This window comes from Staurois parvus, unplaced genomic scaffold, assembly GCF_062004578.1.
Source record: "Staurois parvus isolate SC_StPar_1 unplaced genomic scaffold, SC_StPar_1.0 ptg000315l, whole genome shotgun sequence".
NCBI lineage: Eukaryota > Metazoa > Chordata > Amphibia > Anura > Ranidae > Staurois > Staurois parvus.
This window is the reverse complement of record NW_028318111.1, coordinates 503409-522500: the sequence shown is the minus strand read 5'-3', so window position 1 is coordinate 522500 and position 19092 is coordinate 503409. Positions and strand designations below refer to the sequence as shown.

The 19092-nt window shown below is 40.2% G+C and overlaps 1 protein-coding gene and 1 long non-coding RNA gene across 2 annotated transcripts in view; one reads left to right on the top strand and one right to left on the bottom strand.

The window, feature by feature from the left end:
* Positions 1-8204, top strand: part of LOC149457523 (sterol 26-hydroxylase, mitochondrial-like) — a 55560-nt gene extending 47356 nt beyond the window's left edge. Inside the window, exons 7-9 of the mRNA XM_089683569.1 lie at positions 3373-3454; positions 6336-6536; positions 7562-8204. Of these exons, the coding sequence (XP_089539695.1) occupies positions 3373-3454; positions 6336-6536; positions 7562-7693 (415 nt within the window). The 3' untranslated portion in view covers positions 7694-8204. The remainder of the gene's footprint in view (positions 1-3372; positions 3455-6335; positions 6537-7561) is intronic.
* Positions 8205-16847: 8643 nt separating this feature from the next.
* Positions 16848-17568, bottom strand: LOC149457522 (uncharacterized). The gene is made up of 2 exons (XR_016313616.1): positions 17514-17568; positions 16848-17191 (listed from the first exon to the last, which is right to left on the bottom strand). It is a non-coding gene; the product is annotated as an uncharacterized LOC149457522 (long non-coding RNA).
* Between the last annotated feature and the right edge of the window lie 1524 nt (positions 17569-19092).

Sequence of the window (19092 nt, the reverse complement as noted above, 5' to 3'; positions counted from 1 at the left end):
CTCTTCAATGGGATCTAGAGTTTGGTAGCGCAGTTAGCCTCCAGACAACCCACCATTACCTTCTGATCCTCTATCTAGTTCCTACTGCCTATCTAGCCCTCCAATTTTGTCAGTACATGTGAATTACCACCCCGATGTGGGAAAAAAAAGAGAGGGAACGGCAGAGAGAGAGATGGGAGAAAAAAAAAAACAAACTAAAAAAACTTTTTTTGGGCCTAGGAGAGACCGGGGGGTTCTCCACCTCCTCATCGCAAACTGGTTTACCTTCTCTTTTTACTTACCATCTGCCACTTTTCTTTTCCCGGCCCTGAGCGCTCAATAGACCCTCCTGACCACCCCACAATGTCCATTTCCTGTAAGTCTAATTTTCCACAAAAGTCACTAAACTCTTCTGGGAATCTCAGTCTTGCCGATTCCCCATCTTTCCACCCAGACAGACCGGGAAACCCCAGTAATATCAGATTTTTTTTCTGCTCATTTGTTCCAGCAACGGTTTCAAAGATCTTTTCCTGGCTAACGTCTTAGTTACAATGTCAGCGAATATTTGCGGCTTTGTCCTTCCATATTTTATGGTGGTCTTTCCATATTTTTTCTCTATCCCCGTAATGATGGAATCAAACAATCACATCTTTGGGCGAGTATGCTGACACTTCTTGTGTTCACCTTATCCTGTGTACTCTCTCCATTTTTAAATGCTCTGTTACGGGTCTGCCTATCAATGGATTAAACACTCTCTTTATTTTATCTCACAAGTCTTCCCCTTGGGACTCTTCTGGTAAACCGCAAATCCTTAAATTGTTTCTTCTTTCTATGTTCTCTTGATCTTCTAATTTGAATGTGAGCTTTCTCTGTTCTCCTTGCATCTCTTCAACCTGCGGCTCTAGTTTAGTAATCAAAAGAGCCTGTGTCTCCATTTTTCCGACCCAGATCATTACGTATTGCTACCTGTAAGGGAATATTGACTGGTATTTGGAACTGTTCATAATTCCCTCTACCTTGACTAAGGCCCCAGTTCCAGCTGAAGAAAAACCGCCCCAAAGCATGATGCTGCCACCACCATGCTTCACGGTGGGTATGGTGTTCTTTCGGTGATGTGCAGTGTTGATTTTGAGCCAAACATATATTTTGGAAAGATGGCCAAAAAGTTCAACCTTGGATTCATCAGACCAGAACACATTTTCCCACATGCTTTTGGGAGACTTCAGATGTGTTTTTGCTAAATTTAGCCAGGCTTGGATGTTTTTTTTCGTAAGAAAAGTCTTCCATCTTACCACTCTACCCCATAGCCCAGACATATGAAGAATACGGGAGATTGTTGTCACGTGTACCACATAGTCAGTACTTGCCAGATATCTCAGATCTTGTGTTATGTGAACCATTTTTCTGCTTAGTTATCTAAGAATGTAAAGAAAAAACACCAGGGAAATACTGGGATAGGGGCGGTAAAAGGAAACTGTTCAAAGTCTTTCTGCACACTTACACTTTCATTATTGAAGAGTGGAGATCATTACTTCAGTGTATAAGGTTTAATACCGCGAGCTCTGGTTTCATATAATTCGTTTTGGAGTGGTTGGAGCCATCATGTACAGGGAGATCGGCTTGGGAGGATTACCTGTCTTTTCCTTGGGTATCCAGAGGATGATTTAACTGTCCATTTCCCTTGATATCACCAATAAAATCTCATAAAAGCGCAGATTGACCACTCTTAGCAGGGGGGTCACAAATCGTCTGGTAAGCCTTGCATGCAGGTGGTTGGTGTAACATTGGCTATCTTTGGAAGTCTTCTGATCTCATCACAGCATTTGGGGACTGTTCTGCTTTTATCTCACCATATGATATTTTGCTTATGAACATTTTGAGATTACCGATGATTATATATTATTTTTCAAATTTTTATCATGATTTCTGTTTGAAATGTTTTAAGTGCTGCACTTTATTTGAACACTGTTAATGAAGTGCCTGGTATCAAGGTATTGTGTCCAGCTGCTACATATTAGTGTCTATTTCTCTTAGTGCACATTTTGGGTTGCATTAAGGTTTATAATTTCTAACCAGGACTTGAAAGAATAAGTAATAAAACAATATCATTGTCATGAGCACACTGAGTGCAGTGTACAATACATAAGCAAAGCAAACAAAATACAATACAGTTTTATACAGGTTTCCTTTACAGCCATCTTGAGCAAGCGAAAATTATTCATGTAGCATTTACTTTCTGGAATCCATCTGTCCTTAGCTTAGGCATGCAGGCAGGCGGGTGTGTTTAGCTGAGAAACCCCCTCCTCTCTCCTCCTGAAGGCTCCTGGGATGTATGATATCATTTGCCTAGGCATGAAAACCAGGAAGTAACTGAAGAAATGTTTAAACTTTAAAAAAAAAAGAGTTTAAGTACCGTATTTTTCGCCGTATAAGACGCACTTTTTCTTCCCCAAAACTGGGGGGGAAATGTCAGTGCGTCTTATGCAGCGAATATGGAGCGGCCGGTCCAGTATTTCCACCGCGGCCGTGTCAGAATACTGGGCCGGCCGCTCAGCTCTGCAGCGGGACCTTACCTGTTCCTCTATCCAGCGGCGTGCTGTCTTCCCGGCTTCTGTAGTGTGGGCACTGGGCATGACAGCCAGGTGCCAAGTGCGCATGCGCAAGAAGCGGTGCTTTTTGTGAATGGTAAGGCGGTACCTGGGACACATGACAGATCCCAGAAGCCGCCGGACCAATCACAAAGCGCAAGTGCTTCTCGCTCATGCGCACTGGGCACCCGGCTGTCATGCCGAGCGCCATTACAGAAGCCGGGAAGACAGCGCGCGGCTGGATCGAGGAACAGGTAAGATCAAACAAAAACTCTGCGGAAGTAAGAGCGGGTACCTGTCAAATTCAGGTACCCGCTCCCCACCTCCCCAAAGGTCAGCAGTCATCTGTACTGTCCGCAGTCTCTGGTCATCTCGTGTACTGTGTCCGCAGTCTCTGGTCATCCCTGTGCTGTCCGCAGTCTCTGGTCATCTCCTGTACTGTGTCTGCAGTCCATTAGTTCAGAATTTTTTTTTCCTGTTTTCTGCCTCTAAAACCTAGGTGCGTCTTATGGTCAGGTGCGTCTTATACGGCGAAAAATACGGTAAATATAATATACCTTCCTATCTATTTAATAATGCTAGCAGTATAATGATTCCAAATAGTCAATGTTGATTGAGAGAGTGAAGTTCCACTTTAAATGCACAGATCCTCCCCACATCTAATTACAAATAGTCTTCCACCTGATCTCTGCCCATGACCATAGACCAGAGTCAAGCATGTTGGATATATGGAGTCGGGGAAAGGAGTATATGATGCGGTTACATATTATGCGGACTTAATTCACTTTGTCATTCTTTTCTCTAGGCTGTACCCAGTCATACCGACTAATTCCAGAGTGACTGTTGAGAAGGATATAACCCTCGGGGGCTACTGGTTTCCCAAAGATGTAAGTGGATGAGTGAGGTTGGCCCATAGATACCAGACACACAGGGCACAATCCAATCACCATCAGGGCAGAACATCCACCAAGTGCTCCAAATACAGGAAAATTTGCCAACCTAGCAGTTTAATGAGGAACTATAAAGGCTAAAACTGATATTTTGGATTTTTTGCACTACTATTTGTTTTACAAAAACAAAACACAGGATTCCCAGAGCAACACAGGTCATAGCAACAGCAGCTGCCTGCCTTAAGGCTGGCTGTGTCTCATTGAAACCTAAGATAGCCTGCTTTTGAATGTATGCCAGTTGCTGTACAGATCTCCACTGTGCAGATATTCTCTTACAAAACAACTCAACTAAAACCTACCAAAGAATACGTCCGCTACAGGTAAACGTTCCTGCATATGTCTCGCTCCAGGTGCCGGCTCCCACATGGCTCGTCCTCCCCTACTTAGAGTAGCCCACAAAGGAGAAAATATAGCCACAATCTGGATCTGAAAGCTATTATCTATGTTTGTCTTCTTTTTCACCAGGTGAAATAATAATCTGAGCTCCCCCCACTGACACGTTTCACTCCCTAATTGCTTGTATCTTAAAGTGGGCAACCCCATCCTTAACCCCTTCACGCCTAAGGGTAAAACAAATCTAAATGCCTAAGCGCAATTCTGCAACATTGACGTGTTAGTAAAACCGTACATATCATCACAACTACTTTGTACATGCAGGTGGATTATAACGCGTTTTTTTTCAGGACAAATTGGGCTTTCATTTGGTGGTAAATGGTAATGGATAGCGCCTAATTATTTTTTATCAAAGGAAAACTGGCCCAAAATAGTAAAAAAAAACATTTTTTTATTTAGCTGTGTGTTTCTTGTTACAACCATAACTTACCACCAAAGAACAACCCAAAATAAATTCTCCAGCTCCTGATGATCGCAGTGATACCATATATGTGTATGTTATTTGTTGTTTGTACCTGTAGTACAGCCCAGAAACAATAGGGAGCATTTTGTTTTTCTCTTTTTTTTTTTTTTTTTTTTTTTTTTTACCTAATACACACACTGCCACCAATTTTTTTTTAAATCCTGACATTTGACCCTGACCTTTGACCCTGACCCAAACACTAACCCTGGCACTGAACTAGATCAAACCTTGATCTAGGGATTTTTCTTTATTTTTTCTTTTCTTTTTTAATATTTATCTTCTTGTCAGGAGTTAGATACAATGTATAATAGGATGTATATAATGATACAACGTATAATAGGGTGTATATAATGATACAACGTATAATAGGATGTATATAATGATACAATGTATAATAGGATGTATATAATGATACACCGTATAATAGGATGTATATAATGATACAATGTATAATAGGGTGTATATAATGATACAATGTATAATAGGATGTATATAGTGATACAATGTATAATAGGATGTATATAACGATACAATGTATAATAGGATGTATATAACGATACAATGTATAATAGGATGTATATAGTGATACAACGTATAATAGGATGTATATAACGATACAACGTATAATAGGATGTATATAACGATACAACGTATAATAGGATGTATATAATGATACAACGTATAATAGGATGTATATGGTGATACAATGTATAATAGGATGTATATAATGATACAATGTATAATAGGATGTATATAGTGATACAACGTATAATAGGATGTATATAACGATACAACGTATAATAGGATGTATATAACGATACAACGTATAATAGGATGTATATAACGATACAACGTATAATAGGATGTATATAATGATACAATGTATAATAGGATGTATATAATGATACAATGTATAATAGGATGTATATAATGATACAATGTATCTCTCTTCTTCATTCATAGAGAGAAAAAACAAGGGGGCCGGGCTGCACAGTGACTGATCACTGTGATAGCCAATCAGAGGCTATCACAGCGATCACGTTACCCAAAATCGGGAGTCCCGGGTCCCGATCGTTAGAACGGGACCCGGGGCTCTCAGTGACACTGAGGCCTCCGTGCTGGGAGCACGCCGTGCGGTGCGCTCCCAGCACAAAGACAGGTACGCAAATATGCGGCCCCACGGAAAAAAGCCTAGTTCTGTGAGGCCGCATATTTGTGTGCCGTCGGCGTCAAGGGGTTAATAAACTTGGCTACATAAATACAATCTATTAACTAAACATTTACGCCTCCCCCCACCACATTTGATAAGGGTATGAGCATAGAGCAGGTTCACTGTGATGGTTTCCTGACCACAATCTGTAGCTCAAGTTTCCCCTGCCGTATGCTGAGGCAACATTAATCTACTTCCCCGTTTGACAGTTCGCAACACTGTGCATGGCTACTAGATGTTAGACCCAGTCACTGGCAGATCCCATGCCCACTAATGATAGACTATGACATATTGATCACATATAAGTTGGGGGCTTAATTAAAAAAAAATAAAAAAAGTTTTATCCTGTAGATGCTACTATAGACGGCAGTGTGAATTGGTTTTATACTGTAATCCTCAGATGCAGTTACAGTGTTAAAAAAAAAAAGTTCAAGAAAACATTTTTATTCATGTGTAATCCTATATTTTCAATACTTTTTTTGTGTTTTATATCAACGTGGTGGACTAGATTAAAAAATGTTTAGTAGTCCTGTAACATAGATCATTTTAAATTCCTCCCATGCTGAGTCATGTGACAAATGCTGAGATATTTTCTCTGTTGCTCTCTGTTATCACCCTGCATTGTCCAAGCTGCCATAGACTGATCATATAACATTTATGGATCAATATGCAGGTTAATGTTCTCAAGACATTTTACAGACCTGTAAATTGCCCCATGTTGGTGACGAGGTTTTTCTTTTCTTTTCTGGCAGACACTGTTTGCGTTAAATCACTACCAGATCTCTCGAGATGAGGACAACTTTCCAGAGGCTAACAAATTCCTCCCCAAGCGCTGGCTGCGAGATAACAAGGTGAAGAATAACCCCTTCAGCTCCATCCCATTCGGGTACGGAGTCCGAGCTTGTGTGGGTCGCAGGATCGCAGAACTGGAAATGCATCTGGCTGTATCACGGGTAAAATTCTCTCCAATGAGTATTTCAGAACAGAAGAGATAGACACAGGAAGGAAGCAGAGCCCTTCAAGAGTGCATAGCATGGCGGAGGAGAGTTAACTAGAGGAAGGAGCAGAGTCCTCCAGCAGTACAGAGTATTTCACAAGAGGAGAGTTAGATAGAGGAAGGAGCAGAGACCTTCAAGAATACACACCATTTCGGGAGAGGAAAGTTAGAGGGAGAAGAGTCCTCCAGCAGTGCAGAATATTTCACGAGAGGACAGTTAGATAGAAAAAGGAGCAGAGTCCTCCAGCAGCACAGAGTATTTCAGGAGAGGAGAGTTTTTTAGAGGGAGCAGAGTCCTCCACCAGTGCAGAGTATTTTAGGAGAGAAGAGTTATATAGAGGAAGGAGCAGAGCCCTCTGACAATGCAAAGTATTTCAGGAGAGGAGAGTTTGATATAGGAAGGAGCAGAGTCCTCTGGCAGTACAGAGTATTTCAGGAGAGGAGAGTTATATAGAGGAAGGAGCGGAGTCCTCCAAGAATACAGACTATTTCAGGAGAGGAAGGAGCAGAGTCCTCCAGCAGAACACGGAAGCAATGCAAGACACATGGTGCAGGAAGATTTTCTCATCATTGGCTGAGACGGAACTAATGAAAGAAATCAGTAACATCTGTTCATTCTCGTTCCTTGTTTCATATATAATTAAGAAGTCTTCCAGTGGTGCAGAAAATTTCAGGAGAGGAGAGTAAGACAGATGATGGAGCAGAGTCCTCCAGAAAGGTAGAGCATTTCAGGAGAGGAGAGTAAGACAGATGGAGCAGAGTCCTCCAGAAAGGTAGAGCATTTCAGGAGAGGAGAGTTAGAGGAATGCATAGAGTCCTCCAGCAGCGCAGAGTATTTCAAGAGAGGAAGACAGAAGAAGGTGCAGAGTCCTCCTTTAGCACACAGAAGCAATGCATGGTGCAGGGAGATTTTTGCAGTCTCACCACTGTGACCTTTTAGAAAACAGTAACATCTATTTGTCCTCCTTCCTTGTCTCATAGATAATTAAGAAGTATGAGCTCAGACCTGACCCTGAAGGTGTGGAAGTTTCTGCTATGTCCAGGATTGTTCTTACCCCAAATCGTCCGATTAACCTCCAGTTTCTGAACAGAACGTCCGCTAAGTCACTCTGAACATCAATATGATTACAGGGATATGATCTGTATTTCAAGAAAGCGATGGCACTTTGTCCAGTAATCGATATCATGCTTCAAACTTAAAGGAACGTGAAAGAAGGTGCCAGAATCCTAAAATGCATGCCACGCACCTCTACCTGAAAACACGTTTAGGGCTGAATTTTTGTAACTACTCTGAGGGAGCCACACTTTACTTTGAACGAAGATCCTTTAATTGGGCTTCCAGTGTATCTGAAAATCTCAATCTACTTGTGCAAAGAGGGGACCCCAGTCCCCAAGTCTTACTGTGACACAAATCTGTACATATAGTTCCCTTCTACATGTCCACCTGCTGGTGAAAATTAGTGTTGCAGAAGACTACCAGCAGGGCCACAACCTCTCTACTACTCCCCATCAAAGGCAATAGCTTTAAGGACAAAGAATACTAATTGCTTTCTTAGAGAATGTATAGGAGATAATCAAACTATAATAATAACACCCAAATGTTGCACTCCCAATATACAGCAAGTATTAAATGTATCAAACAGTAATATTATAGAATATATCCAAAAAAAACAAAATAATGCCACCTTTTTAAAATTATATAAAAAATGTAAATCTCATAATATTCCCATAAAAGATTAAATAAATCAATACAAAACGTCCCTTTGATCAAAAAAAATAAAAATAAATAAATAATAGTCCAAAAATGTAAGTGATTGCGTGATCCAAAAACAGTCATTGTGACTTTGTCACAAAGTCACAATGACTTTTTTTGGATCATGCAATCACTTAAATTTTTGGACTATTATTTATTTATTTTGATCAAAGGGACGTTTTGTATTGATTTATTTCATTAATCTTTTTTGGGGAATCTCATAATATTCCCAAAAAAAGATTAATGAAATAAATCAATACAAAACGTCCCTTTGATCAAAAAATAAATAAATAGTCCAAAAATTGAAGTGATTGCGTGTTTCAAAAACAGTAATTGTGACTTTGTCACAAAGTCACAATTACTGTTTTTGGATCACGCAATCACTTCAATTTTTGGACTATTATTTATTTATTTTTATTTTTTTTGATCAAAGGGACGTTTTGTATTTATTTATTTAATCTTTTATGGGAATATTATGAGATTCACATTTTTTATATAATTTTAAAAAGGTGGCATTATTTTGTTTTTTTGGATATATTCTATAATATTACCGTTTGATACATTTAATATTTGCTGTATATTGGGAGCGCGACATATAGGTGTTATTATTATGTTTTATACACACAGTATGAGAATGTGATTTATGTCAGCAATCCAGTTATCACCATATTAGTGGCTCGCAAGTAAGAAATCTAATTGCGAGATAATCAAACTATATACACAATCATCCAAATTTATTTTTAATTTGAGTTGATACCGCTCTAAATCTGTGTAGCCAGACAGTGCCCCGGTCTGCTATAGCTTTAAATTGCATGTAAAATAACTTCATATATGTCTTCCTAGGGGACTAGATTTGTCACAGCTTCCAGGATAAATGAACAACTGCAAGAAAACTATTTCCTTGCCTGAGGAGGGGCACCCTTCATGTCTAAAGGGGGGTCTCAACACACATTAAAAACCACATCTGGTCTTAATGCATTGCAAATCATGTGTTGTTAACCCACAGAAATGGATGCAAAAAAGAAAAGTTCCCCTGCCCAGGACAATGTTTTGGCACAGGAAGTTTTCTGCTCCTTGAATTTCTGGCAGGATCAACAGGTGGTTTACCCTTTAAATGTATTTCTTCTCTGCAGTTTCGTCTAATACTTTTATAGGATGGAGAGTGAAGCTCTGCAGTTAACATCTATTACTAGTTTAGAATAAATGGCTTTATTTAATAGAACAGTACAAAGTAGACAACATGCATGACACCAGCACTAGCCACCAATCAAGATTCAACTTTCCCTGGCCGAATGAGAATTCTGATTGGCTGCTATGACCGATCGCACTCTGCATTGTTCATTGAATAAAGCTGAAAGAGTAAATATTTGAAGTGCTTCACCTAAATCTACAACTATCTTAAACTGCGTCACCAAATAATTATTTTACATGAGATGCACTTTGTAGAGAGATAGCATGTTAAAGCTGAACTCCGGGGCTCAAAAACGTTAGTCCTCCATAGCCACATAGGAAATAAATCCACTCTGTGTGGACCAAGTGTCTTTACAAACTTAGATATTACCTTGTAAAAGTAGGCCATCACTGGGCAGCCTGAAAAAAAAAAAGGAGGGGGGAGGAGACAAGACAAGTCACCCTGCACAAGGAGAGCGAGCAGCAGTGAGTGGTCTTTATTACAGGAAAGTAATGTCACACACTGAATTACTATTATTATTATACAGGATTTACATTATTATTATTATACAAGATTTATATATTATTATTATTATACAGGATTTATATATTATTATTATTATTATACAGGATTTATATTATTATTATTATTATACAGGATTTATATAGCGCCAACAGTTTGCTCAGCGCTTTACAATATAACGGGAGACAATACAGCAACAATACAGTTCAATACAAGAGAGTTAGGAGGGCCCTGATCCTTGGAGCTTACAATCTAGGAGACAAGATCTAGAAGAAATTCAGAAAGCACACCAAGATTTAAGGAAGAATACATGATTCTTGTATTTTAGACAATATTTGCTCATCTCTTTTACACTTTAGAGCCCAATACCAGCCAAAAACACTTTCTATTTTTAAGTGGGAAAAGGTTAAAATCCCATTTATTCTGTATGTGTTTGTGTCCCAGCTAGGGAGGGTTCCCTTTCTCTGTCCTGATGACCACAGAGGAAGTGATGGCAAATCTCCCCAATGAGAAAACGGCAGTAAAAACCTGAACAAATTTCTAACCTTTCCCCTTTATCCCTCGTTCACACTGATGCTGTGCGGAATTTGCAGAGTTTTCAGTGCGAATTCTGTACCCCGTTCATGCAAACTGCTGCGGGTGTGTATGTTAACACCCTGAAAGCGGTCCGCAAAACGCGGTGCGATGTGCAGAATCTGATGGCATAGGTGTGAATACCAATGTGATCCAATTCTAGTGTGGACCAAAAAAGGGTCCTTCATGTTTTGGGTGCGGTGCGAATAGAGCCATACAAAATGTATAGTTCTGAACGCACCGCACACAAATCGCATGTGTTTTGCACAGGAATTCGGTGCAGTTTCTGTGCGAATCACATGGATATACCGCACAGATGTGAACCCGGGCTAAAACATAATTGAAGTACAACTGCTAATGGCTCTAATTTTAATTGTTAATAAATCTAATTATTAAGGCTAAGTCTTAATTCACGCATTGTCATTTTTCTGTTTGTAATGGATAGTTGGTGTTTGTAATGGATAGTTGGTTTTGCAAATTTAGTAACAAATTTACTTTCAATAAAGTTGTCTTTTAAATAACCCCCCCCCCTTTTCCTCATTTCCCCTATGGCAGCCCAGCTTGTAAAATACTCATCCTCCTGCCTGCTTCCACCACCTTTACTATGAGACCCTTCCCAGCTGTGCACAGCCTTAGGGCTCCATATACACTGCAGCTGATAAACTCACGTTTAGGAGCTGTTCAGCATTTTTTTCCAGCAGCCCCTGAACTCTCCCTAATGTTTTCCTATGTGCCCATGTACACATCGTCGTTTACAGTCATTTTTTTGAATGCAGAAAACTTGCATTCAGCAGTGGATTTTATCAGCGTTTCAAACGCAAAACAATTGTAAATGCGGCAAATCGTGTTTATAAGCGTTTGAAATTTTTTTTTAACTCTTCCAGTTCCCGATGCTGTCCAGAGCCTTTTTTCATCATGAAAAATTCATGCAAAGAGTTTTCAAGGTACTCAGATGGACAAAACACTGAACACACAGGATGTTCCCACCAAGCTTGTCACACATTGTAATGACCAATTCACACCTCAGACCTCTCCCACCCTTGGAAACAAAAGATATGTTAATGACCATTCACACCTCAAATTCCTCATGAAGACCCCCTGCCAGGTGGCCTTAATGACTCCCTCCACCAGATACCTTTCCCACCCTTGGAAACAAGAGAAATGTTAATGAGAAACTCACACCTAAGCTAATCTCCACACATACTGCTGTCTCTGCTTCTACTCTCTGTATTTCTCTGAAACAGTCTGAAATAGTTAATAATTTATCACTTTTAAGTGCATTCTGGGAATTTGAGAGGTTCTCCTGTGCTTACCTTTAAAAAATGCTTCTAAATGCAAACGCGGCTAAACAGACATTTTTTAACCTACATTTTCCAGCAGTCAGTTTCCATTGTTCAGAAGTGTCCCGTGTACATGGGGCCTTACTAAGCAAAATGTCCTCAACAGGTCCTCTTCCTACTGCAACCCCCCCCCCCCCCCCACTGTGACCTCATTCATTCCCATGGATGGTCTGTACTCTGCTGGAAGGCTGAAGACCGCCATGAGTATGGCTCACCCATAGCAATGAATGGGCCTGTGGTGTGTATGTGCATTAGGAATAGGCCAGAAGCAAAGGAAGTAGGACCTGGGTAGGACTAGACCATAATGATCATGGAAGCAAAGAGGAAAGTATCTTACCATGGAGGCTGCATTTAGGGGGCTGGGGTTCTTATAGAACAACTTTATTTTGCTGCCACCCATCAATGTTGGGAGAAGGATTAACAGTCCAGATTTAATTTTCATGGACAACTGCCATCATTCTCCTGAAATAAGATGATTCAGTACTCAATAGCATTGGTGAGGTGTTCATGTTGCTAATCTCTCGAGTATGGAGAAGGATAAGACCCTTGACTTAAGATTCTGCCCACCAACATGCAGGAGGAACATCAACACTGGAAGAGGGGCATAGTGATACCTTCAGTGATTGCATGAAAATGTGAACCCTACAGGGGATGGTACTACTCCTCTCAATTACGGGGGAAAATATTGAGGAATTGATTAATCCCATCCTGACCAGGGGTTAATGAAGCCTAAAAGCTTGGACCAAATTTTACAGCATTTCTAGGACTAGTTTGCCAATATAAATTTAAATAAAATTAATAATAAATTGCAAAGAAACTACTCCATCCTGCCTGTGATCAATATTACTGTCAGGGTAATGAACGCACACTGATGGATTCCTGATTGTTAGTGTAGGACCGGCAGCTGAAAGAGATAGTGTGGCCTCAGAACTAGGAGCCTGCTCCTGGTTCACAGCTGCCATGTAGGTACAAAAAGAATCCCCAGAGAATGTTAAAATGATACTAAACCCAGGAGCCTGCATTCACTATATCCGGTCTCCCCGGACCCTGCATTCACTATATCCGGTCTCCCCGGACCCTGCATTCACTATATCCGGTCTCCCCGGACCCTGCATTCACTATATCCGGTCTCCCCGGACCCTGCATTCACTATATCCGCTCTCCCCGGACCCCGCATTCACTATATCCGGTCTCCCCGGACCCTGCATTCACTATATCCAGTCTCCCCGAACCCCACATTCACTATATCTGGTCCCTGCATTCACTATATCTGGTCCCTGCATTCACTATATCTGGTCTCCCTGAAACCCGCATTCACTATATCTTGTCTCCCCGGAACCCGCATTCACTGTATCTGGTCTCCCCGGACCCTGCATTCACTATATCTGGTCTCCCCGGCCCCCGCATTCACTATATCCGGTCTCCCCGAACCCTGCATTCACTATATCCGGTCTCCCCGGACCCTGCATTCACTATATCTGCTCTCCCCGGACCCTGCCTTCACTATATCTGCTCTCCCCGGACCCTGCATTCACTATATCTGCTCTCCCCGGACCCTGCATTCACTATATCCGGTCTCCCCGGACCCTGCATGCACTATAACTGGTCTACTCTGACCCTGCATTCACTATATCTGGTCTCCCCGGACCCTGCATTCACTATATCTGGTCTCCCCGGACCCTGCATTCACTATATCTGCTAAACCGCTAAATACCTTTTTCTCATCAGCAGTTAGAGCAGTCTTATGACTTCAGTAGAGCACTGGTTAAAGCTTGTAGGAGGAGTTTTCTTTCTGCTCTAGGAGGATGTGAAACCCCTGACCCTCTGTCTGGACAGTGCTAATTGGCCCTGTGCTGATCACATGCACTCTCCCAAGAAAAAAAAAAAACCTCTCTACCAATACACACCACACTGAGGATGTGCATGTGACTATGGATTCAGTCTGTATTAGGTGGTCATTTCAACAACAGGAGAGGCAGAGAAGACAGGATCAAACAGCCTTTTTACACAATGCAGAGGATTAACCCCTTAAGTTCCACAGTGAGTGTAACAAGCATGCTTTACTGCATATACAGACTGATTTTACAGTTGTGGGTTTAGGAACACTTTAATGTACAGATTACATTCATCTAGTGGTTTAGCTACAGTAGGAAAACTCTTAAACAACTGCACTGAAAACTGGTTTTATTTTCGGTGGGGGGTGATAGTGATGGTATAGTGGTGCAGTTTTAGTTCCTATCGTAGCGCTGTTGTGTAGAGCAGTTCATGACAATCTCTTCCTGCAGTGCAGAGGGCTGCAGTGTTGTGTACAGGGTCGTGAATCCATACCAGTAGATCAGAGGTCAGTCTACCTAGTGACCACATTTTAGTCTTTGCCTTTCTGAACAAACTTAATGGCGACATCATTTTAAGCACTAACTGTAACTGACACTACCTCAACCTGGGTCTAATCATTCTTGTAGCCATTGAATGTAACAATCTTTTTACCTCAATTTCCTCAAAACTGCAATAAAATATTTTAATTACAAAGTGTCTTGTCTTAATATCTTATTGCATACCACTTGTTAAACTAAAACAGTGTAACTTTGGCAGATATACAGGCACTGATGACTTGGTCGATGAGGATGTCAATGGTAAGTCAATGACTTGGGTAAGACCAATGATTGAGTGTCCTAATATTTTTAATTCATCTTAGCATGTTCTATGGAAACCAGTCAATGGGGGTTATTTACTAAATCTGGAAAGAGCAAAATCTGGTGCAGCTCTGAATTGAAGCCAATCAGCTTCCAGGTTTTATTTGTCAAAGCTTGACTGAACAAGCTACAGTTAGAAGCTCATAAAAAGAAGAAACAGCGAGTGGCCTCAAGGTAAAAAAGGAAAGCCGCTATGCACAAAAAAGGCAACCAATAAAACCTTATATCAGAAAATAGTCTACAGAAAGGTGCAGCGCTAACAACTTAAATCAATATAAACATCCAGAATAATTCATAAAAATGAATAAAATTTAATAAAACAGTTCAAAGTTCACTCTTGTGCTCTGATAAAAATGGACCCGGTATCTGTGCCAATGGTGATGTAAGTAATGCGCACTCACCGGAAACGCATAATAAATGCACCTTATATTAATAATCCAGATGTCATCACAAAGGGGGATCAGGAACTAGAAGGTCTTCCCTCTAAGGGATGACGGACAGGATCCTTTAGGGCTTAACAGGTGATCCACGTCCACTGGGGTTCCCCTATAAGGGGTTAATCTGGTATTGCTCTCTAGGTAGACAGGTTTCCACTTATGCATGTATGATCCATACAGGATAAAAATAAAATTAAGATGTACCTAATGTACAAAAAACTTATCACATTTTATATATTTCTTAACAAAAAGGGATTCATCATACTCATTTAATACATTTTTACAGACGGTTTTATTATGGTCCGACTTATTATATATAATATCTATGATCTTATTTGAGTTTTAATTACCCCATTTATTTTTGGGTTTCGTTATGATTATTATGTTTTTTAAGATCCATGATTTTAATATGGCATTTCGTTTTTTATTGTTGATTGTCATTAGACATTTGGATTTTATATGGTCATCCAATTTGTTTATTATTTAATCCTTATGCTATTCAATTAGTTCTGGGGTCGCCTGCAGATCACAAGGGTATCCGGCAGATCAAAAGGGTAGCCGGCAGGGAATTAGAGGAGAGCACTAGCATGTACACTCTTAACATTTTAAAAGAATGGGATTTACTACATAGACAAAAGGGGTGGGTTTTTAATTCACAACTAATACTACTTAGGAACACAAAATATTTCACCCCGGGTAAGGATAGCATAGCAGGGAAATGGATTATAAAACAGGAGGCGCAATTGAGAGACATAATGGTAGCAGAGGAAATCGGGTCATATAAGGATATGGAGGAAAGAAAGGGAGAAGTCTTTAATAAGATGGATAGATTAAGACACTACCAACTGAAGTACTTTTATGAGAGCCTTCCAAAGCCTATAAGAACTAGAAAAGACTGGAACCCATTCGAGAGAATATTTGAGTCACAGGGAAATGGTAGACATGGAATGGCAAAAATACACAAGATTTTAATGGAACTTGACACTGACACAAAATTAATGCACATAGAGAAATGGGAAAGAGATATGGGAAGAAAAATAGAGGAGGAGGAGCAGAGGAAAATGCTCACATTAATTCACGAAAATATTAGTATGAGGGAAGTAGAAATAAACTGTGTTTAAATAGATGGCACATTACCCCTAACGTGGAGCACAAGATGAATACGGAAATGTCACAGATGTGTTGGAGAGGTTATCGAGAGGTGGGCACGTGGTATCATGTGGTGGGAGTGTTCAGAAATACAGGTGTTTTGGCGGAGAATAGTTTATTTGATAGGGAAAATTACTAAGATCAATATAGGATTGGATCCAGAACTATGTCTCCTCCATATCTCAGAACTCTCAACGAAAGTATATGAGTTCGGGGATATGGCACTACTTGACCGCAGCAAAGAGCCTGATCCCCAGGTACTGGAAGAAAAGAGAGGTGCCAACCGAGGAGGATTGGATGGGTAGAGTAAATCGGATATCCGGAACAGAAAGATTGTACTATACGTATGAGGACCAGTTGGAGATGTATAATAAAAAATGGAAAGGCTGGGAAGAATACAAAGCAAAGGTGAAATATATGAAGAGATAACACCCCTGGAAGTGGGTTTAGAATGGGGTTTAGGAACAATAGAAATATATGGAGTTAACGAGACAAGAGAAAAGGTGGAGCCTGGGAGGGAGTGGGGAGGAGGGGAGGGGATAGGGAGATAGAGGTGGGGGTGTATGGGAGGGGGGATGGAAAAGGAAGTTATATATACTGTATAAATAAATAAATTATATAAGGAGAAATTACTGTTTTGATAACTATTTTAATATAATGTTGAAATGATTTGTATATGACTTGAAAAATAAATATTTATTAAAAAAAAGATAGCCGGCAGAACACAGGGGTTGTCACCTGCAAATCACAAGGGTAACCTGCAGATCACAGGGGTCGCCGGCAGATCACAAGGGTTGTCACCTACAGAGCACTGGGGTCACCTGCAGATCACAAGGGTAACTGCAAGATCACAGGGGCCACCAGCAAATTACTGGGTTACTGGGGGATCACAGGGGTCCCTACCACATCATAGGGGTCATAAGATCACAGGGTTCGTTGTCAGCTCTTCTACCAAAGTTACGCCAGCCGGAATCTATTTGGAATATAGAAAAACACACATATATAATGTATAAAAAATAATAATGAAACAAATAATAAATAACAAAAAAGCTCGGTGGATCCTCAACCATGGATAGATGATCAATCGGCCCCCTTCATTGGAATATCACAGGTTGCTATGGGTTACCTCCACCCCATGATATGTATGATAAAGACAATGACAGACCTCCCCCACATCACCATATAGACTTCTACAGAGGGAAGGACAAAGCCTGACAATGAGCCCCAGACTGTCAGAGGGAGAATGAGAATACAACAGACCTGACCCCGCCATCCCACCAACCACACTGCCCTACCTGCTGCCAACCAGTCCGCCACATACAACCTTCCCCCGGAGAACACGGCCGGCACACAAACGTTCCTAGGCAAGAATGGCTTACATTCAGTCTATTGCAATAGCACCATCTAGCTTCAGTTTTGCAGATTGCAGCGTTTGTTTTCTACTCCAGATTTCCTATCCTTGTATCCTCATCCCATCACTTGTGACTGAATATATAATACAGGTGAAACTCGAAAAATTAGAATATCATGAAAAAGTTCATTTAGTTCAGTGCAGCAACTTAAAAGGTGAAACTAATATATGAGATAGACTCATTACATGCAAAGCAAGATAGTTCAAGCCGTGATTTGTCATCATTGTGATGATTATGGCTTACAGCTCATGAAAACCCCAAATCCACAATCTCAGAAAATGAGAATATTCCATGCAATCAATAAAACAAGGATTGTACATAGAACAATATCAGACCTATGAAAAGTAGAAGCTGCATATGTACTCAGTACTTGGTTTGGGCCCCTTTTGCAGCAATTACTGCCTCAATGCGGCGTGGCATGGAAGCTATCAGCCTGTGGCACTGCTGAGGTGTTATGGAAGACCAGGATGCTTCAATAGCGGCCTTCAGCTCTTCTGCATTGTTCGGTCTCATGTCTCTCATCTTTCTCTTGGCAATGCCCCATAGATTCTCTATGGGGTTCAGGTAAGGCGAGTTTGCTGGCCAATCAATCACAGTAATCCCACGGTCATTAAACCAGGTTTTGGTGCTTTTGGCAGTGTGGGCGGTGCCAAGTCCTGCTGGAAAATGAAGTCAGCATCCTTATAAAGCTCGTCTGCGGAAGGAAGCATGCAGTGCTCCAAAATCTCCTGGTAGACGGCTGCGTTGACCCTGGACTTAATGAAGCACACTGGACCAACACCAGCAGATGACATGGCTCCCCAAATCAACACAGACTGTGGAAATTTCACACTGGACTTCAAGCATCTTGCAGCGTGTGCCTCTCAATTCCATATATATATATATATATATATATATATATATATATGTATATCTGCATGTTGAAATGCATTTTTTATATATTACAAAATATATGAAAAATATTTTTTTTAAATATATTTTGTTCAACATATATAAAAGTAATTTTAACATATATTTTTACATATATTTGTAAATGCATTCCAAAAATTTAGATTTGTGTTTCTAAAGACATACAGTATATTTGAAATGTATTTTTAAAAATATTTTTTATATATTTTGTAATAAAAATGCGTTTCAACATGCAGCGTATATATATACAGTGTATATATATACAGTGTATATATATATATATATATATATATATATATATACACGCACACACACACATGTTTATTGAAATATATTGAATATGGCCAAAATTTTAGCATTTCAAATATATGTCAATATATTTGGGAAGAATATTTTTAAAATATATTTCAAATATATTTTTCTTCCATATGGGAACACATATGTTGTCACACAGCAAAATGCACCAAAACGCCAGAAAAGGTCAGTGCCATTAAAGGTCTCGTAGCTTCTTTTGGCGTTCCCCATTCACACCACTGCATTGCATTTGTCGCAC